Source organism: Poecilia reticulata, chromosome 9 (assembly GCF_904066995.2).
Source record: "Poecilia reticulata chromosome 9, P_reticulata-male-v2, whole genome shotgun sequence".
Classification (NCBI taxonomy): Eukaryota; Metazoa; Chordata; class Actinopteri; order Cyprinodontiformes; family Poeciliidae; genus Poecilia; species Poecilia reticulata.
The window spans coordinates 30,114,392-30,136,855 of record NC_088838.1 but is presented as its reverse complement, the minus strand read 5'-3'; the positions used below and the strand labels follow the sequence as shown (position 1 = coordinate 30,136,855).

The window sequence follows — 22,464 nt, the reverse complement described above, 5'->3', positions numbered from 1 at the left end:
GCTTTATAGGACTTTACAAATGCTGGAAAGGTGAAACTGTCACTTGAGGAGTTCTGGGTAAAACATTTTTATAAACAAAGTAGGTTTTCAATCTTACATGCAAAATGTGTAGATATTTTTTGACAGTTTTGGGTTAATTGCTGTTCTGAGTGTGTTGTTTTTCAGCAAATCGCCATTTTTAGAGTCTATATACTTTAATCAACAATAAATCGATTACTAAATTAACTGAGGATTAGTTGTTGCTTTTTCCTACTCCCTTGTGTTTCATTTTAGAGAATATTTTTCTGGAAATTTTATATGTTAAAAAGTGGCCATCATCGTGTTATTTTCTGTTTATCATGAATTTTTTTACGCAGTTGGACCTTTATTTTGAGTTGAGGTTCTGTTTCAGGGTCGAACTTCCTCTCCATAAAGCTCCAGACTTTCAGATTGCCCAGCAGCCTGCGATCTCCTCTCAGTTCAGAGGAGATCTCCTTCACTGCTTGTTTTAAAGCAGTAAAAACATCCATCCTGGACTTCACGCTTTACGCAGGAACTTCTTCCAAAAGCTCAAATTAGTGGCGGATTCTAAATAAACCTGAACACGGGAGGTAAAAGGCATGGCTTCGACGTAAGACGCCTGCATTAGGTGGGGTGCAGTTTGACCTGGTGGGCCGTTGCCATGGCTACAGTTAACCACATCACTCAGGTGTCGCTTATATCGACCCAATCCAGGGGAATCTAATTAGTCTGCGGCCGGTTCTGCCTCCCCCGTGCTGCTTTCTTTCGGCGTGCCTTAATATGCTGTTATGCTAAAGAACGAGTACAATGAAAGGGACCCCGGGAGACGCAGACAGAGAGGCAGCAGCCGGCAGACGCCGACCGGCTCTCGATGGAGCCGCGGCCCCAGATGAAAGAAAAGCAGCACCTCTTTGTGGAAATCATAAGTCCATGACTTCATTTTCAGATTGCTCTATCTGCTTTCTCATCTTTCATGGCGTTCCTGGAGTCGGTCGCTCTGTGTTTTTGATCTGCAGCAGCTCCCGTTTGGCTCTGTTTGTCTGCTGTTTGGTCCGCAGAGAACGACCCAAATTAGGATTTTCTTTTTTTTTTATCGCGGAAACATCTGCTGAGCGCAGCTGGAAACATGCAGACATCAGAGCTGCTGCACGCGCTGCAGGCTGCAGGTTTTACTCAGATTACTCAGGTCAGAGCAACAGTTGTTCTGAAACTGCACATGTTCTCTGTAATGCAAGGAAAAATGTAGCTGCTTATCCTTCACTGCAGGGAAACCATCTAGGACTGAAACGATTAATCAGGTTAATCATGATTAATCAAGTTAATCATGATTAATCAGGTTAATCATGATTAATTGATTACTGAAATAAACATCAACTAATTTAGCAATCAATTAACAGGATTATACAGACTCAAAAAATGCTTTTTGGTGAAAGAACAACACAGTCAGAGCAGAAGTTAAGCCAAAATGGTCAAAAATAAACTTTCATTTACAATAAAAAGAAACAAATATCTACATATTTTCTGCCTAAAACTCTTTAAGTGACAAAGTTTTGTCTTGACCTGTTTTTAAAAAACTACACTATGGGAATGCTGGGCAGGAAAATATTTATTTCCTTATTTTCAAAAGAATTCAGATAGTTTATTTGTATCTTTTAATGTATTTCCAATATTGTGCAAAAAGGTTTAAATAAAAATTCTGCAGAATATGCCATTTAAAAAAATGATCAATCGATTAATCATTAGTTGCATCTCTAATCCCTGACAGTTCACCAACACAGAGACACACAGGATATACAACCTTACACACACTGGAGGAAACTCACGGATGAATAAGGAGAAAAATGAAATCTCCATGTAAAAATGCTGCAGGCCGGTATTTGAACCCAGGACATTCTACGGCCTACGAAACATGTTCATGACGTTTTTGCACAAAATCATTTAGATGAAATTTTGAATCAGTTCTGCCCATTTTGAGTTGTTTTAGGGCCTCTGTCACCTTAAATCCAGATAAGCAGCTGCTGGCCACCAACTGAACATTTAGACATGAAAATGACTGTAAACAGACGCACAGTTATACAACTACACATTTGTGAACAGCATTAGTAGAGCCTCCTGCGCAATCAACAAGAATGCAGCAAATGGTTTCTGAATGATTCATCAACAACAAAACACTTTTGTTTTTTTCCAGCAGCCATTACACAGCGCATACTGCGATAAAACCAGCTAGCTAAATGTGCTGGAACTCAGGTTGGGTTGCTAGGTAACAAACTGGGCTTCACTGGGGTTGCTAGGTAACGGATAGTGCCTGCTGATTTGTGATGTTACATTCAGAAGGTTTTTGAAATGGCTCATTTTCCAGACACTAAAAGACATTAACGTATTACCAGAAAACAGCTGGGTGTTTTTTTTAAGCGCTTCAGTTGTAGCAGTAGAAACTGAAAAACTTGCAAAATGTGAATTTTGCATGATAGGTCCCCTTTCAGAGATCTGAGCAGAAACACAATAATGTCAGACGGATAAAGTTTGACAGAAAACAGCAGCTAAAAGCTGTTCCTGCTAGATATAGTTCATATTTTATCCCTACTGTGTGTGGATTCGTTAAAAGAACGACTGTTTAATCATCATAAAACAATCTTATTTCCATACTTGTAGGTGAGATCCTTCTTGTCGAAACGTCCTCCGTGCAGAACAAAGCGTCTCTGGCGGTGTCGACCTCGGTACTGCAGCTCCTTCTGGTTGGGGAAGTCCGGTACACCACAGCGCGGCCGGTTCCATGTGTTGGAAGCGTTGGTGGACGGACTCGCCTCCTTCACAGAACCCTGAGGGTGAGGAGCCTTCGCCCTCTTCTTCAGGTCCGGGGACTTCTCAGAGGCCTGGAACGACCAAGAGGTTCGGTCCGGTTAGTTCACGGCTACACGCGTCACACACAGTGAGGAAGAAGCAACAGAGGTGGGCAGAGAACCCAAAATGATACTCAAGTAAGAGGAGCTCTAGTTTAATGTATTATTACTGAAGTAAAAGTAAAAAGTATCAGTCCAAGAAATTACTCGAGTCAAAAAATCAAGTACTGAGTCACTGATCAAACTATCAATCATTTAATATTTAAAATTTACCAAAATATAATGTTAAGTGGATATTTTTGTATTTTAAGGATGAAAATAATAAGAATTTATATAAATAAGAACAAAAAAACCCCAACAAAATCCGGCAAATATAAAAATGTTCTAAATCAGTTTCTTTCAATAAAAATATCTATAAAACTTTCTACAAAAACTGCAGGTGTGTCTGAGTCTGGTGAATTTCTGGTTAAATTATGTTTGTTCTTCATTCAGCAGGTAGAAAATCCAAAAATTTTACTTAAGAGTAGAAATTCTTCATAATAAAATTACTCAAGTAAAAGTAAAAAGTACAGTGTAGTAAAAATACTCCTAAATGTAATTTTTTTTCAAAAAGGTTACTAAGTAAAGGTAATTGAGTAAATGTAACTAGTTACTACCCAACTCTGTCAAACACTAAGTAAAAGTACAGATAAACAAACATATACTCTAGTAAAAGTAAAAGTACCACATTAACATTGTTACTTGCTTTTAAAAATACTTCAAGTACTGAAAGAGAATTTACTCGTTGAATTTATCGTTTAATGCACCAGCTGCATTTATATTTTCTTGAATTCATCAATATTTTTGACATATGCAGCCAAACGAGCGCCACAAGTTCACAGAGTTCATCTCTTACAGAACAAAAGCATAAAATGTGAGAAGGAGATGAAAATGAGCGAAGTCATTACAGCTCGTCCATATCTGACCTACATTCAGCCTAATGGCCGCCTGACCTCACGGCCGGGTCACTGAGCCACATAGCTGGGACCCAGCGAAGGTCCCTGAGTGACCCATTACATCTCGTCCTGATTCAGAGGAAATGACTCCGCTCATTTCCACACAAACTAATTACAGATCAGACCCATCCCATCGGCACCTTGCTCCACAACACCGAGGGAAAAAAAGCACGATGTGCAGAAAACTGCAGGATGTTCTCTTCCTATCGCAAAATTACGTGCATTTCCATTTCCGCTGCCGCTCTGAGCTACCTGTGGGAAAAGACGCTATCGTTTTATTGTGTTGAGATGAAACTAATTACCTCCGTCAGTGGATCCTCTCAGTCTGCGGCTCTCTTACATAAGCTCTCGTTCAAACAACGATCCGACTCCAGCTTTTGTTCTCATCATGATTTTTCTGCAGATTGACAAATTTCTGACATGCTGCAACATGCAAGACTTCAGCTTCAAGAAAATACATAAAAGTTAAATTTTTTCAGTACCTGGCTGCAGAGTTAGGCAGTAACTGGTTACATTTACTGGAGGAACTTATTTGGAAAAAATGTAGGAGCATTTTTTTCCAATGCTGTACTTTTTACTTTTACTTAAGTAACTTTATTATAAAGTATTTCTACTCTTACATGAGTAAAATTTCTGGATTTTCTACCCACTGAATTAAAAGCAGACATGTTTTAACCAAAAATTCTGCAGGATTTCACCTTTTATTAATAAAGCGTGCATAAAATATATTGAAATTTAGCATTTCAGGGTTTTGTTGTAGATTTTGTGGCCTCTGCTGTGCTCCCAAGTGTTCATCTAAATGTGTGTGATAGCATCCATTCAGTCTTTGTTTTCTGCCTGTGTGATATGATGTCACGGGGGTAACAGGTTTAGGAAGGAAACCCAGGCTCCCTCTCTGCTCAGCAGCAGTCGGACTGATCCCACCGGCTTCCTAGGACAGGAATTGTCTCCTCTCACTGGGATATGTTTGGAAATCCATCAAAGAAGAAACCCAGAAGACCAGACTCGTCTTATCTGACTCGTTTTGATTCTACGTGAATCATCTGGTGTCTGCACACCAGATAGTCCGGTAGACTCGGTTTGATTGGAGATCAGAATTACAACGTTTGTTACATTTTCAGCTGCTGCAGTTCGATTTCCCACTGCACTGTCAAACAAACCAAACCGTTTGAAAAACCTGTTCCTTTCCTGGCCTCTGGGGGCGCTGCACCAATAACAAGTACAGAAAGCGATATGAACACCTCTGAAGGAGACAGTTTCCTTCTTCACAAAATGTGAACAAAAATGGATTAGTGTCAGATTTTAGCAGTTGGAGGATTTCTAAAAACCACAAGCCATTAACCCCTGCAGTATATGTGTGTCAAACTAAGGGCCCGGGGGCTAAATCTGGCCCGCCACAGCTTTTTTTGTGGTCTTCTGGACTCCAGATGACAAACTATATCAATCAGTCCCTCCCGTTTTTTATGATCGTGGCTCAACAGATCTCTGTTTTTATTGCGTTAATGCTTAATTGTGAGTTTATTGGAAATTTTATGCAAAAAAGGTAATAAACTTTGGGTTTAAGTGATGCTAACTCCCACCTGCAGGTGGCGGTACTTCCTACTTTACGACACTGTTGCCTCAGGCTTTCTTGATTTCAGACTACGGTATACTCTGTGATTGATATGGCAACTAGCAAAAATCACATTTATGGTCATTCACATGTGCAAATTTTGCAAATTTCCTTGAAAATATTACTAAATTAGTGCCACAAAATCTGTGATTTTGATTGCAAAAATCACAAAAGCAATTAAAATTCCTGAAGGACAGACTGATGTGAGAAGATATTCAACTTTATTTCTAAGAAGTACACACAAGTTTGTTTTGGTTGTATTTACCCAGAATGCCCTGGGTATTGTCCTCTTTCTGCTTTTGTAAGAAGTGAATTAATCTGCCCGTTCTTTTCAGCAATATTAAGGAATTACTGACTTAAAACAAGCTCCTATATCTTACTGAAAAGTTAGTTTTACCTAATTTCAAATGTAAAATGATATTTGCAGTAGAAACTGGACCAAAAATCCTTGGTACGATTTTGTGTTTCTGCACTGCAGGCAGAATGAAAACAACATGAATCAGCAAACAGAGACCAGGTGAGTCTAATAAGAGCGACCATAACAGGGAGGCTAAATAAAACCAGAACATGTGGAACAAGCGAAACGTTGCTCAAACACGGTGCGGCGGAGACACGCACATGTTTGGGATTACCTGAGAGAAAATGAAAACCTCAAGCAGGAATCCACAGAGCATGACAGCTTCGCTCTGTAAGATGAGACGTTATTTAGAAAAGATGTTTCACTCTGCTGACCTTTGATCTCTGTTAGACAGTCTGAGGAAGAAATGTAAATATCTCCATTCTTCCACCTATATTCAGGCTAAATCCAGACAGTATGTATGGGAACCTTCATACACTGCAAAAACACAAAATCTTACCAAGTATATTTTTGTCCAATTTCTAGTGCAAATATCTTAGTACACTTAAATAAGACAAAACTAAAGTGCAAGATGCAGGAGCTTGTTTTAAATGTTTTTTTTTTGCATAAAATCATTTTTATATAATGAGATTTTAGTCTGCTCAGTTCAGAATGAGCAGTTTTATTTAAATCCAAATCAGCTGCTTATGGCCACGCCCCTCAACTCAATGTTTACACTCGCACATGAAAATGGCCGCAAACAGATGCGCAAATATGCAATCGCACATCTTTGAAAAGCAGAAGTGGAGCCTCCTGCAAAACCAACAAAGAATGCAGCAAGTGGTTTCTGGATGGTAAGTCAGCAACAAAACACTTGTCTTTTCCAGCAGCCATTGTACAGCGGTAAAACCAGCTGCTGGAGCTCAGCTTGGGTTGCTAGGTAACGAGCTGGGCTTGGCTGAGGTTGCTAGATAACGGGCAGTGCTTGTCGATTTGTGACACTACATTGCAGGAGGTTTTTGAAACAGCTCATTTTCTAGCTATCAAAAAACATTAACTGCCAAATTAACTTAATGCCAAAAACTGGCAGTAAGTTAAAAAATGGAGGTACAAAAATGTTTAAAAAATGTGAATTTTACATAATAAATCCCATTTAAGTAAATAATTCCTTCCTGGTTTCACTGACAGATCATTCAATTTCTAACATTTTTCCAATAAGTGAAATAATTTGCAAATGGAATTAGTTCTTATTCATCAATACTAAGGAATTATTGATTTAAAACAAGCTCCTATTTCTTGCTGAAAAGTTACCTGTAATTTAGTTTTGTCTTATTTTCAAGTGTCCTGAGGTATTTGCATTAGAAACTGGACCAGAAATACCTGTTGAGCTCCTGTGTTTTGCAGTGCAGATGAGTTTCTCTGCAGTGCAGGACTCCACCGTGTCGCTGATGTAGGTTATGAGGAACAAAACTCAGCGGGATTCATGGAATGTGCTCCAGATTGCAGAAACGGAGTGACTGATGGCTCTAAATCCCAGAAAAAACAACAACACACACCTCAACCAACCCCCCACCTTTCTCCAGCTCCTTTGTTTCACTCTGTTTAAAGCAGATTTCAGCTGCTTATTCCACTGCACAAAGCACTTATTCATGTCGGAGGGGATGTTTATGTTCCCGTCCGTGCGGCTCGCTCTAAAAGGTTCGTTTGAGTTGCTAAGAGCGAAACAAAATGAGTTGCAGCCTCTAAACAGAAAAGATTTCTACGCACCCCCTTGAAAAGCTGCTTCTGGTTTGTTTTTGAGCTGGAAGAAATGCGAAAGACCAGAGTGATATGAAGTGCTATCTGGCTTCCCGGAACAGATTCTGATAACATGCATACAGAAGAACAACAGAAAGCCTTATCATGGTGTGAAGCAGCTCTGAAAGCCTTCAGTCTAAAGGCCTGCAGGATGAAAAACAGCGTGGAGTTTGGTTAGAAGATGTTGATCCAGCTTCTCCAGGACGGTACACATAATCCTACAGCTTCAACTTTATCTAAAGTGAGTCAAGATTGTGATTAAATGTGCTGGAAAACTGAAACATCATCATTTGGTCTGTGTTTTACTTACTGTAAAATGAAATACTCCCAAGATTTAACAAGTGCATAAATATCAGACACAATTACCCCAAGAAAAACATGATTTAGAAAATTCAACATTTGCTTTATGATGCGTTTCCACACCGTAAAGCTCCACACCAGAACTTAGTTTTATTCTCATCTGACTGAACGGCCTGGTTCCAGTTAACGTCACAGGAGAGCTAAGCAAACGCCACGTTTACGTTTGTGATGGTATGACAGTCAATTTTTATTTTGCATTCCTTTTTGAAAAGTCAAAAATTTGTAAGAAAAATTTTACTTTTTTTTTTTTTTTGATTAATCTCAAATTTTCTAGAATTAAATCATGGAAATTTCCGAAAAAGTAGAAAGTGTCTGACAAAAAACTGAAATAATCCCCCACCCAAAAAAACAAAAGCAAAGACAAAAAAAGAACTATTGTCAAGTTTGAAAAGTTGAAAATGTCGTGCAAAACACTCACTTTGACATCAATCTCTGTAATTTTTTGTAATTTTCTACAAAAAAAAAGAAATTTCCGATTTTGAAAAGTTGAAAATTTTTGACTTTTTGTTTTTTGGCAGAACTTAATCAATAAATCTATTGAGTTTATTCATGTAGCACATTTCACATAAAAAACGAACACATCATGCAGTCAACAACTGTGAAAACCAGTAACAGAAATCGCATTTTGCAAATGTCATTGTTAAAATCATCAATCACAAACATCTTACTTTTGTTATTGTTCAAAGCACCTCTAAATGACTCTAAATCTCTTTATATCTACAATGAAGCTGCTGCACCTCCATCAATGTCAGCACAATAATAAAATGCCTCCATCTGTTTCCCATTGTGTAATTATTTCAATGAATTCAACAAATCAATATGTTAGTTTTGCTTCAACGTTTCAAGCGATACTAAAACTTTTCTCCTGGCGTCACTGAAACGTTTCGGAGGTCTCTGTCAAGGAAGGAGGTTTGAACTTTGAGTCACCGGGTCGTGGGTCGACCTCCATCCTGAAGGCCCGTGTTTCTGCCTGACGTCGCCTGATCCCAATCAGCGCCGGGGCGGCTGCGGTGTCGGCTTTCACGCTTGTAAACCTCTGGCTAATTCTAACGGTTGGGTGCGCCGTGGGGGAGGCGGCGGCGTTTCAAAGAGAGGGATGGAAAAAACGTGGCTAACGAGCTGAACCCCCCTGACTGGGTGTCAAATGGATCGGTTGACCTGTCTGACCCCCAAAACACCAGAAAAATAAACGACGCTCAATCCAGACAGGCCTAGCATCAAAGTTCAAGGTTAAAGCCCAAAACAAGAGGATTATCCGGATCCAAAATGTTCTCCATGTGCTCGACTTGGAGAAATATTATGGACTTGAACTTCTGGTAGTTTTAGCAAAAAAAAAACCAACTTGAAGTTTTTTCTTACTTACATGTTTCTGAACATCAAATGAACCCAACTACACTGCAAAAACACAAAATATTACCAGGAATTTTTGTTTTTATTGGTAGTGAAAATATCTTACTACATTTGAAATAAGACAAAATGAACGTACAAGTAGCTTTTCAGAAACTTTTAAGTCAATAATTCCTTAATATGGATGAAAAAGTTCTAGTTTTATTTGAGGAATTTTCATTGATATCATGGGAAAAATGTTTTAAGTTAAATAATCTGCCAGTGGAATGAAAGGCAAAAGAGAAATCCTTCAAACTCTAAACTCTGACGCTACTCCAGTTTTGTATCTTTGTGTTGGTTTTTCTACATTAAATATTCCACAGATTTCTTCTTCCTTGTCAGCCATGTTTGTTTACTGTGAACTGATGTTTGGTTTTTAGACGTTTTGTGAGATTTTCCGTCTGACATCCGAATGTTGGTGAATAAAATCTGCCTCAACATCATAAACTGCACAACCAAACCTGTTATACTTCAGACTTTTTTTTTTTTCAAAACTCAGGTTTTGAAAAGCAATGTTTTTTTCTGCAGTGCTTAGAAATGATTTTATAGTTATATAAGTAAAATTTAAATAAATTGACAGCTACCAAACAGTGTGTACGCCGCTTCACAGTGGGCCAATGTGTGCAAAACTTGTTGATATTCTGCTAACGATGGAAATACATAATTTTGCAAAATAAAATAAGATTTTTTGCATGATAAATTATTAAAAAACAAGCCACTCCATTGTCGTCCAACTACTTCCTGTCGTTTTCTTTGTTGTCTCTGGCAGTAGTAACATCCGGTTGTTGATCATGTGACTCAAATGATGCGAAGAAAAATTGTTTCCACTGCAGTTTTATGAAATACACATTTAGATTTAGCCCAAAAATACGACAGCTCATTACTGCCATTGATAAAAGTAAAAAAAAAAGAAAAAAAAAAGAAAATTTCTGCCAAAAAACTGAAAAATTTTGAGCTTAATCTCAGATTTTTCTAAAAAATAAGGACATTTCTGAATTTGAAAAGTCAAAACTTTGCTAGAAAAGTTTTTTAGATTAATTGCTTTACTATATTTACTAGAAAAAAAACAAGGACGTTTTCTGAGTTTCAAAAGTAAAAAAATCTTCATATTTTCTAGAAAATATGAAGAATTTTTTGGAAAAAGTTTATCTGCAATGGTTCTAATTCACCATTGTAGAAAAACCACCTCAATCCAGTGCAAATATTTTATCGAAAATGTAACTTTTTTCAAAATTGGCACATAGGGACATTTATTTTTGTAAGTCCAATTTGCACAATTTTGTGGTCAATGGAAAAGCATCTCATTACTTAGAAATTAACGCAAAAAAACAAACATTTTATTTTCTGTTTTGTGTCTCCTTGCTGCTTTTAATTATCCAGTTTTTGACAGATTTATGCACAAAGCTGAGATGAAAAAGAAACCACATCGACGACTCAGCAGATGACACGAGTTTTTACGACCTTCCTCTCCCAGATAACAACACTCCTGTAAGCAGACTACTAAAAACACACACTCTCATCACACAGTTACTCATCACTTTCTGCTGAGAGGGCGAAACGTCAGACACAAAACACCGATTCAACAAGAAGGTGCGACGGTTGTAGTGCGGCATTAAGAAGCGGGTTGGGGAGGGGCGAGATTACAAGTATGAACACATCCAGTTTCTGGTTACAGTGATGACAGGATCTGCACAGCGCTTTAGAGGATCTGACAGCGGTATTCAGACTGCACACAGAGACATGTTGGTGCATGGTGGGCGCATCTGCAGAGCGTCTCCAGTCAATCACCCCCCGCCACCGCTCAACGGGGGGGGGGGTAAACCAACACCGGAGGATGGGGGGGATGGGGAGACCCAACGGGGTCCACTTTTAACCAGAATTCACACCGCTGCAAAATGCTCACATACTTTTCCTCTCCTGACATCAGTAACCAGCTGTTCTTAAAACACACTCAAAATGCAGCTGGGCAAATTATTCTCAAGTTACATAAGATATAAATTCAGCAGAGGTTGGCAGAGAGTAGCACGACTACTTCAGCATATTTTTACTCAAGTAAAAGTAAAAAGTAAAGAGTAAAAAGTAGCTGTCAAAGAAATTACACAAGAGTAAAAAGTATTTGGTAAAAAGTCTAAGACTTTTTACCAAATATGACAATAATGACATAATCAGATGGACCAGAATATGAAGTTAAATGGAAGTTTTGGTATTTTAAGGAACAAAAAGATTACTGATCAAATACGGAAGACGATTAAAACAAACAAACAAACAAACTTCTTAAAAAAGAAACAAACAAAAAAACATATTATGACTAATAGTGATTAAAATTCTGAGATTTAAGTAAGAATCCTGAGAAATTCTGAGAATTCTGAAAAACACTGGAATTCTTACTTCAATATCAGAATTCTGACTTTTTTCAGAATTCTCAGAATTCTGACTTTTTCTCAGATTTCTGACATCTGAGATTAAATTTAGAATTCAGAGATTAAAATCAGATTTTTTCCCTCACTCCCCCTAATCCTTTCCTGTAGATCCTAACATCAGTTAATATGTAAAATTACATCATCAGCTGGGCCAAAATATACAGTTATGTGGAAATTGCAGTTGTTTAATGTAAAAAATGAACATAATTACTATAAAATACCATAATTGTAAAATGTAATTTGTGTCTCTGGTAATTTATATATTATAGTTGTTCTTCATTAAGTGAAGTTACTCACAGTGGGTAGAAAATCCAGAAATGTAAAAAGTAAGAGTAGCGATACTTCATAATAAAGTTACTGACGTAAATGTAAGTAGTTACTACCCAACTCTACCGGAGACAGAAAATGAGGAACAATCTCCAGATGTTATAAACCGGTAGACGTACCAAGTATTGACTCAGCTGAACAGATTTACATTTGTAGAAATGTTGAAATCCATGTTTTGTTTTTCTCCCACTTCACAATTACGCATCACTGTGTTTGTCCCAAATCCTAGTTATAAAATACTGGAAATGACTTGCAGCTGTTTTAGTTCCCCTCATGTTAGACTGAAGCTGCAGGAAGCATTAAGGAGAAGCAACGATGCCGGATTTATTTTCCCTTAGTGGCATTTTGTTTCTGCACTGGAAATGCAAACGACAATCAGCCTGAGGGAGAGAAAGGACTCAAAGTAAACCTTCAACTCCAAGCCTCTGTTCATTATGAGTTATTTTCTCATTTTCTTGAAATAAATGTACTTAATTTATGATTTTTAATGACTCCCCCTCTTCTTTCCTGTCTTCCTGCTGCCATGAGCAGTAATATCTGTGGCTCCTACAAGGCAGACATAATAAAAACAAATTAAAATCTGCAAGATAAATGTTCTTGCAGAGGTCAGCAACTGTTAGTATTTCATACTTTTTGTCAGATGTATTACTTTTTAAAGTCTAATCGCTGTCGGTTTATGGATCAGCAAAGCAAATGCGTAAATATTTCAATTTACGTCGCTCATTTTAGCAAAAAATAACTCCAGAGTTTGTTCTGTCAGTTTGCAGGAATTCGTTACAAGCCCTGGCACTTGAAAGCAACACATTCGCTCGACATGTGTTTTGGATAACTTCAGTAGGAAATCTGTGAGTGCAGCAGATGCAGAGAGGAAAAGGTTGAAGGAAATTAGAGGCGCTGCAAAGGAAATTAAAAAAAGTCAAAATAATTCACACAGCGATGAGATTGCTGTCATAACCTGAGGCCGTGTTCGTTATTCTATCTGTTTGTCACAGGAAAACAAAGAGCCGGGAGTTCTTTCTTTTCATTAACGTGACATCTAAACGTCTCGACCCGATACCAGCGGATCCGAACGATAGGAAGCGACTCATCAGTGAGTGTTTACATCCGCAGACAGATAAGGTTTCATTTCTTTAGGGTGTGCTCTACTTTAAAGACCAGAGACAAAAGAATCTGCTTACTGTACAAGAGGATTTAGATATGAAAGGGTGCTGCAAGAGTTCCTAATCAACAAATACCTCGTTATCTTTAGATGTATCATGGAAATCAGAAACATCTGTTCTTATTGTTCCTGGAAAGCCTCTGAAATCTGCTGTTTGTCTCCCTGCAGGATGACTTTGTGATGATTTCACTCATTAATGTGAGCAAAGCCTCAGGGAAGCACGGGTTACCCTTAAAATCACACAGCCTGGCCTTTAATCACACCTTTTTGTTATTGGGCTGCTATTTACGCTTGGCAGCAGAACAGATGAAAGTGGAAAACATGAAACAAAAGGTCAAAGTTCAGGTGAGGATGCCAGTTATTTTTATAGGAGGATAAAACTCAGGTGCAATGCCAGATATAAACAGGAACCTGCAGGTTTGCAGCACCTGCGGCTTTTAAATGCGAGAACATTTAGCAAGAGCTCAGTTCTTGAAAAACAAAAAATCTAAAAATAAGACTTCAACTTTTACACCTTCAATGGCTCTTATTGTGATTTCTGGGAAAATTGATGAATATTTTTTACTATTTCCAAATAAAAGTCTGAAAATTGGGGCAAATCCATAACAATATATCACCAGTAAGTTTGCAAAAAGATTTATTTTAACATATAATTTTCTACTAAGGTATAGTAAAGTACATTAATTCGGTAGAGTGCTGTATCATTACAAAGATAATATAATTTTTATTATCTTTATATACACACACACATTTCCTATATTGGTGATTGATTCATGATTTATTTCTTCAAATTACTCATTCAATTAACGCACCAAAAACATCATAAAACACATCGTCTGGCCTGAAATCTGGGAGAAGTGATCAACTCAGACCTGAACCTTCAGAGTCACTTAAAGACAGTTACAAAGTCAGTCTTCTATCACCTGAAGAACATTTATTAAAGGCCTAATGACCCAGTAAGATCTAGAGAAACTCATTCCTGTGTTTATTTTTAGTTACATTGTTTACTGCAACAGTGTCTTCATGATTCTGTCTAATAAATTCAGATGGCTGAAGTTCTTTAAATACATCTATTAATCATTGATCAACATTTTTTATGTGGATTTGTTTGATGATTTTGATGCAACAAAATGTAATGTTTATTCATAAATAGTGACTTCATGATGTTTTTATGATGTAAAGCACTTTGAACTAACTGCCTTGTTGCTGAAATGTGCCAAACAAATGAGTTTGACTTGATCATAGTGTGATTAGAATGGCCCAGTCAAAGTCCAGACTCCATTCAATCTGAGTCAAAGAAAAGTAGATAAAAAAAAGAGAAAAGCTTAAAGATGTAAAGCAAAGCTGGTAGAAATATACTGTGGGATTGTAATCAACTATGGGGGCAAAAGCATGCCACACTTTTCAGATTTTTACCTGAAATAACTTTAAAGCATCACTTTCCTTCCAAATTACAATCATTTCCCAAATCGTGCTGGTCTATCACTTTTTAAAATACTTTAAAATGTATAAAAGTTTCAAAAGATGTGACACTGACACGCGCAGGCGCTGCTGCGTATGTCAGTGAGAGAGAGCGAACCTTTCTGCCGAGGATAACGAGCGATATCAGTCCCCTCGGCCGAGTTTAAACCAAGGAAATCGAGTCAAAGCGCATGATGTGACAGAGTTCAGTGCTACGAGCCTGAAAAGCATCAAAAGAACCAGATGCACTAAACTGTCGGCACAGAGCCAGAAATGCTCACAAGGATTGTGTTCTCCAGATTTATAAGCCATGTGTACATGAAAATGATGGCCATAAACCTCCTCCATGCACAGACCAAACCTCCATCCCACAAATGAGAATTACTTCTTTGTACTGTTTGAATCAGTCGGTTAGATTTCATGCTTTTTTTTTGCATCTGTGTTCGAGTCCAGTTCCAGTTGAGTAAAAGTAAGAGCAGCAAACTCTTACTCTTTTATGACATGTAAACAGAGATATTTACTTGTCATAACCTCTCAACAGAGCCTCACTTTGAAATATTTGGACTATCCCTTTAGTAAACTAAAAGCATTCCTCAGAAAATGATCCTGTGTTTGACTGAAAATGAGAGAACAATAAGCCAAAAACTAAAGAAAATCTTTCAGAAAACTGTTGCTTCTAAAAACAGATCAAGTTCTTAAAAAAACCACCCAGCTGTGATTTGGCAATAAGTTAAGTTTTTTTGGTGTCTGAAAAACAAGTCATTTCAAAAGCCCCTTGGATGTTCAGTCACAATCAGCTGGGTAGCACTGCACCGTTACCTAGCAACCCAAGCTGAGCTCCAGCACATTTGGTCAGCTGGTTTAACTGCTGCTTAATTGCTGCTGGAAAAGACAAGTGTTTCATTGTTGACTTACCATCCAGATTCTTTGTTGGTTGTGCAGGAGGCTCAAGTTCTGCTTTTCAAATACATACAGTTGTATAATTGCACATCTGTTTGCAGTTATTTTTACATGCGAGTTAAATGTTGAGGTACGTGGCCAGCAGCAGCTTATATGGATTTAAAGTGACAGAAGTCCTGAAACAGCTCAAAATAGGCAGAATTGACTCAAAATCTCATTATATGAAAATGATTTTGTGCTATAAGACGTAATGAAAAAGTTTTGACCTATTCTAACCAAGGAAGCATACTAGGTCACCTTTAAAACTAATTCGAATTCTGTTTGCTTGGAAGGAAAGCTTAAGAAATGACTGCATAGTGCTGCAAAAAGAAAAGAAAAAGGAGAATTTCACTGAATTTGCTAATCTGGTTTTAGGGTAAAATATACTGAAAACCAGACATCTGTTCTCCAGATCAGTAAATCTGTGACTGATTTCATTCCAGCTGCAGAGACTCCTGAACCCGTTGGTTCCTGAATGGACCTCTGGCAGCGATCGGCACCCACGCGTTGATTTTTCATTCGCCACTCACAACCCGGCGCAGCTGTGACCTAGATCCACTCGGCGGGAGCGTGGGGCGGCTCCGACGTCACCTCTGCTCTCACGGTGGCTCCACCAATCACTCCGTGCGGAGACATCAACACGACAGGACAAAGCGCGCAGGGAAAACCACGGGAATCGGGCTTTATTGACAGAAGGAGAATCCAAACAGCTCGCTGTTACAGCCAGCCCCTCTGCGGCAGAGAAAACAGAATCCCACTGCCCTGAATGCCGCAGACTCCCAGGCCTGTCCGGGCCTGTGGACTCCAACGTTAAAGACACAACCAGCAGATTAGGCCTTTCTGGGCAAAAGTGACGAGACTAAACAAGGTCGTCACAGGTGCAACATAATGTTTCGACTCAAGGATTTGAAAGTTCCTCCAAGGCTGGACTTAATGGGACAAAACTGCAGAAACAGCAAATACCAAAGAAGAAGAGTTAATATCCATCCATCCATCCATCCATCCATCCATCCATCCATCCATCCATCCATCCATCCATCCATCCATCCATCCATCCATCCATCCATCCATCCATCCATCCATCCATCCATCCATCCATCCATCCATCCATCCATCCATCCATCCATCCATCCATCCATCCATCCATCCATCTATCTATCTATCTATCTATCTTCTGGTCGACTCACTCAGCGTTTACACACGCATGTGAAAATGGCTGCAAACAAATGTATAATTCTACAGCTATATATCTTTGAAAAGCAGAAGTGGCGCCTCCTGCACAACCAACAAGAACATAGCAAGTGGTTTCTGGATAGTAAGTCAACAACAAACCACTTGTCTTTTCCAGCAGCCATTATGCAGCACATAACAAAGGTAAAACCAGCTGACCAAATGTGCTGGAACCCTCCTGGGGTTGCTAGGTCATGGAGGGGTTTTGCTGGGGTTTCTAGGTGATGGGCAATGCCTGCTGTTTTGTAATGGCTTATTTTCCAGACACCAAAAATCATGAATTTTTTGCCAAAACCCAAAATGGTTGTTTTGTTTTTTAGAGACCCAAACGGAAGAACAAAAATGTTCAAAATGTGAATTTTGAATCATCGTCCCTGTTTACTGCTCCATGAGCTAAACAGCTGCAGTGGGACATTGTTGCTTTTTCCATCAGCGTTCGTTCATGTCAGTCCTGGTTGAAAATTATGATCCAATCTAAAACACAAAAGTTTTCTTTCACATGCAGAAATGAAACTCCGTCTCTCATGACATCCCCGACAGCTCAGAGTTTCCATGACACTTGTTTTGAATGAAACTGCGTATTGTTTCCATCTCGCAGTACAATAAAAATGTGCAAACATTTCTTTGTGTTTACCAGAAAACACTCTGTTTGACTGAACCAAAAATAATCATGTTGTCTAAAATGTGGATATTATTGCTGCTTTTTAATGTAAACATATGCTGATTGAAAATTATGATCACCAACAAGAGAGGTGAGTTACACAGATCATATCTTCATTTTGGCACCTGTTGGTGAGCTGGATGTGTTGGGCAGGAAGTGAACTTTACATCTCAAACGTTTACGAATCAGAAGCAGAGAAAATGGTTTGGAGCGTCTCCAGAACGGTTCTCAAAATGCTGAAAAAGTTAATTCTGGTTCTGATACCAAGGCGATCACAGTTTGTGGCTCATACGAAGGTCTGAGCGTCCGCGTTGACCCCGGTCCTCTGCCAAAAGCTCCAACAATAAGCTGAACTGGAGTGATGGAAGAAGAATGTGTCCTGCTTTGATGAATCATGTTTTCTTTGTCATTTCATAGATGGATGGGCAAACATCCATCTATGAAATCCAATATTTGCACATATGTTAAATGTTAAATGTGACTTTGTGTTACTTGCCATCAAGAACTATTACTTGACATCACACTGCAAACAACACAAAAACAAATATTTTTGGTCTAGTTTTTAGTGCAATTATCTAAACACAATAGAAGCAAGACAAGTACTAGTTTCACTGGCAGATTATTTCACTTATAACTTAAACTTTGCCCTCTGAATTTAGAAACTATTGACTTAAAACAACTTATGGCTACAACTTATGGCTACAACTTATGGCTAGGTCTTATGTCTAGCAGAAAAGTTATTTGTTAGTTTTTGTTTTATTTCAAGTGTACAAGAAACTAGATATACTTTTTAAGATTTCGTGTTTTTGCATTGTAACTAAGGTGATGTAAAAGCAGGAAGTGCTGCCACCTGCAGGTAGGAGTTAGCAATCACCCAGTGTTTTTATGGCCATTTTTGCGGAAAATTTGGAATAAACTGACAATTATGCACTAAAACCTAAAAAAACAGGGATCTGTTCATTATGCATAATTTTCCTTGATCGATGTAGTTTGGAGTCTTGAGGGCCACATAAATAGGTGTGGTGGGCTGGATTTGGCCCCCGAGCCTTGAGTTTGACACCTGTGCAGTAAGTGGGGGAGAGTTGAAGAAGTTGGACAGACATTAGAGGAAATGCTGCCCTGAAACACAGCTGACTCATCCACATTTCATGCCATAATAAATAAGATTCCCACTATTATCAGTGCTGAGGTGCCTCAGGGAGCTGTTGTTGGCAACTGCTTTATGTAACTAATACAATAACTTGTCATCTAATTTAGTTACTGATTTTAAAATCAAGTAATCAGTACTAACTGAGTAATAAGCAACCAGAACTCAAGGTATCTATGCCTAAGCTACATTCACACAGCAGGTCTTGATGCTCATTTCCAATTTTTTTTGCTGAAATGTAATGTTTTTTTTGCATTGTCGTTCATACTACTTGCACCTCTGGGCCACCGTAGTCTTCCATGTTAATGTTTCACAACCCCAAAGTGACCCAAACGTGCAGAAGAAGAACGTTGACGTCACACAGCAGCGCATTGGTTACGTTAGTGATAATGAAAGGATTGGTTTATGGATTGATTTTAAAGTTTAGTCAGGAATGTGAGCCGACAGCATCGTCACAAGATCATAACAACATAGAGGAAGCTAACAGAAAGAAAGCACAGCTAATAGCGATAGCTTATTGTGGAACATTGACTTAAACATCTGTAGAGAACAAATCTATCTGGATGTGGAGTCAGAGCAAAGAGTGGTGGGATTGCGATCTGATGCTTCACTGATACAGATTTCCTAATTATAATTTTCAGCCGTTGTTTACATCCTGATCTGGCAGATTTCTATCGAAGTCCTTCCTGCCATCAGCATCTACAAAAACCTTGAATAATATGAGTTGCATATAATTTCCCTGTGGGATTAATAAGGTATTTTTGAGTTTATGAAGTGAAACTATCAGCTGGACTTCTTTTCTTTAGACGCCCACTCCTCTCCCACCGAGGTGCGACCCTGGGCGGACAGCCTCATCAGATTGCTCCCCTCCAGTTGTGGCATCAGAACAACAAACACCGATCTCAGATGCAGCTCTTTGCATCTCCGCTGTGCGAGCTTGACGATCCATAAACATGAAACGGCAGATAGAGTTTGACCCGCCGCAGCTTGTCCTCGCCCGAGTATAAATCTAGTAAAAGCACCAAATAAAAGTTTGCTGTTCTGTCCCCGTTCATCTCTCACCTCTGATCATCTTGTTCCGCCTCGGCTGACAGATGTTCCTGGAGGAATTTACGGTTTTCCCTGTCAGGATCTTTGCAGCTTTCGTCCGGACCACACCCCCTGCTGAGCGTAATTTGCTGATGCTTTCAGAGCAACAAGGCGACCTACATTAGATAAATGTTTCTCCGCAACTTGGCAACTATTCTCAGTAACATTTTTATCCAAACGGCCTGGTTCTTCTGGTGAACTGTTTTTGCCGGTTTACCTGTAAACAGGACATTCCTGCGAAGGAGGCTGGCATACCAAACAATCCACTCACTGTAAACAGAGCTTAAATATTTACTCAGAAAAGTTGTAATTTGATGGGAGATGAGAGGTAAACAAAACATAGGAGACTTCTGTAATGACAGAATGCAATAATCACAACAGCATGTGATTTAGGAGCTGATTAAAGATAAAAATGAGTTGATCTGACAGTCCAACTACTGTCGCCATCAGGACTGCTGCTAATGTTGGACCTCTTCTCTTTTATGGTGTTGTTGACAAAATGCCTGAAAGGCCTGTTATTACAGCTTCCTGCCATGGCTGCAGTGGAGCTCAGTAACCTGCACGTCTTTTTTTCTACTCATTCCCCCCCAAAAGATCAGACCTGCCTGCAAAAACACAACTCTGCTGTCATCTATAGAAGTCCAAACGTGCCTAAATTAACCAAAACCAAAAAAAGATCCTCCTTAACACCAAGGCTTCAGCAATGCAATGGTTGTTTCTGGTTTACTTCTAGTGCAAGAGGTAAAAAAATAAGAGAAAGTAACAGGAAAAAGATAAAGAAAAATATACAAACATAGATATATATATAAAAAATAGGAGGGAGTTTAAAGGAGATACCATAAATTTATGAGCATTAAGAATGTGGAAATAAATAAAAACATTCAAAACACTCTTTAGTTTAATAATTTTAGGGGTAAAATAAATAATATATACAGAAATAAACATGTTTAAAAATGAAACAACAAAAATAAAATATGAGATTAAATTTTAAAATAATTAATTAGGAATAATATTACATGGAGACACTTTTATATCTAAAACTTAATTATAATAAAACATTAGTGGAGAAGGGTGTGAAATGTATGTCAAATATGTCAAATAAGAGAAAATAAAAATGTTACTGGAAATAAAAAAAAACATAAAAAGTAAACAAAAGCACCTATATAAATTGATGAAACATTAACAATGGTTCATACTCATGTTTTTATTTATTTCTTTATTTGCATGGTTTTTGCAGTAATTACTTTGCTAAGACTACTTCTTTATGTAGTTTTAACTTTTGGCAGTTCTGGGCTTCCATACTCATTCTGCCTGTGAGCGATTCTTACGGAGATGCTCAGAGTAAGGGCTGCGTGTTTACGTTGATGCTGAGCAGACAGAAAATAAATGGTGATAATAGTCATGCTTTAAACAACTTTAAGATGTAATTGCAGGTCAAGCGCAGTGCGGGTCTAAAATAACAATTTTCTTAATCACAACAGTAGAGAAATTGGTCCTAATGAGTTAAAGGTGCCTACATATCTAACCTGCCAACTAATATTCCAAACAACAGCGAAAATCCAACTCTTTAACAACCGCAACCTGTTGCGCATGAACGTGCATGCATGCCTGTTTTCATAGAGTGCGGGGGGATTTGAGGGATATTCAGCTGAATAAAGAAAATCAGCAGCAAGTATGTGTTAAAGACGCGTGCAGAAGTTTTAAACTCAGATTATTTAAACTAGAATAATCTCCTGCATGAAGTTGAAGTGGAAACTGGAACTCACCGGTGCCGCTTTGTACCTGCCGGCTCCGCGCACTGGAGCACCAAGCATGCTCTGGAAACACTGCAGCGCAAACACGCAGAAGCACACGACCAGAGAAGTCCGCATCCTCACCGCCGTCCGTCCGGAGCCGCGCAGGATGGAGGTGCAGCGGGTGTTTTTGGCGCAGTGTGCGGTGTGCAGTGCCGAGAGTCACACGGCTCCAGGATGTGGGGCGACTTCTCCTTAAATACACTCTGATTTCTTTGTTCCCTGTTTTTTTTTCCCCATACACTTTTTTTTTGCAGCCCCGGGCTGATAATACCACCCGCTACCATGTGACTCTTAACCGTTTCACTGCCGCGTACTGCAGCGCGAAGAGTTGAGGGACTTTTCATCCAGAAAAAAAGTAATTTAATACCAATTAATCAAACAGTTCCACACATGAAGCCCAAGCTGTGACGCACAGGGCGACCTGGAAATATCTGGAACAAGAACGCCAAGAAAACAACCGGCAAACCGCAAAAATGCAGTCAGTTTTATAAACTTTCTGGTGAAAATTCTCATTGCTGTCGAGCACATGTGTCAAATTAAAGGTTCGGGGGCCAAATCTGGCCCAGCTTACCTTTTTATGTGGCCCGAAGGCAGAAAGTACCAAAAAACTGTAATCAAATAAGTAGCAGTACTTCAACATATTCTCAAGTAAAAGTAAAAAGTAGTCGACCAAGAACTTACTCAAGTAAGAGTAAAAAAGTATTAGGTAAAAAGTCTACTTCAGTTTTGAGTAACTGATTAATCATTTAATATTTAAAAATTACATAAAATAAAAAGTTGAGTGGAAATTTTGGTATTTTAATTAGCAAAATGAGAATAACGTGATTTGGACTATTTTAGATTTTTTTTGTACCTTTTACTGTCTATTAGAAAGACAAAATATTTTCCAAACCACTAAGTTTTTGTGT

At 38.6% G+C, this 22,464-nt stretch overlaps 1 protein-coding gene across 1 annotated transcript in view; it reads right to left on the bottom strand.

Moving 5' to 3' along the window:
- Nucleotides 1-22,081, bottom strand: part of mmp11a (matrix metallopeptidase 11a) — a 34,414-nt gene extending 12,333 nt beyond the window's left edge. The window contains exons 1-2 of the mRNA XM_008417802.3: nucleotides 21,527-22,081; nucleotides 2,647-2,873 (exon numbers count right to left, since the gene is read on the bottom strand). Of these exons, the coding sequence (XP_008416024.1) occupies nucleotides 2,647-2,873; nucleotides 21,527-21,631 (332 nt within the window). The 5' untranslated portion in view covers nucleotides 21,632-22,081. The remainder of the gene's footprint in view (nucleotides 1-2,646; nucleotides 2,874-21,526) is intronic.
- Between the last annotated feature and the right edge of the window lie 383 nt (nucleotides 22,082-22,464).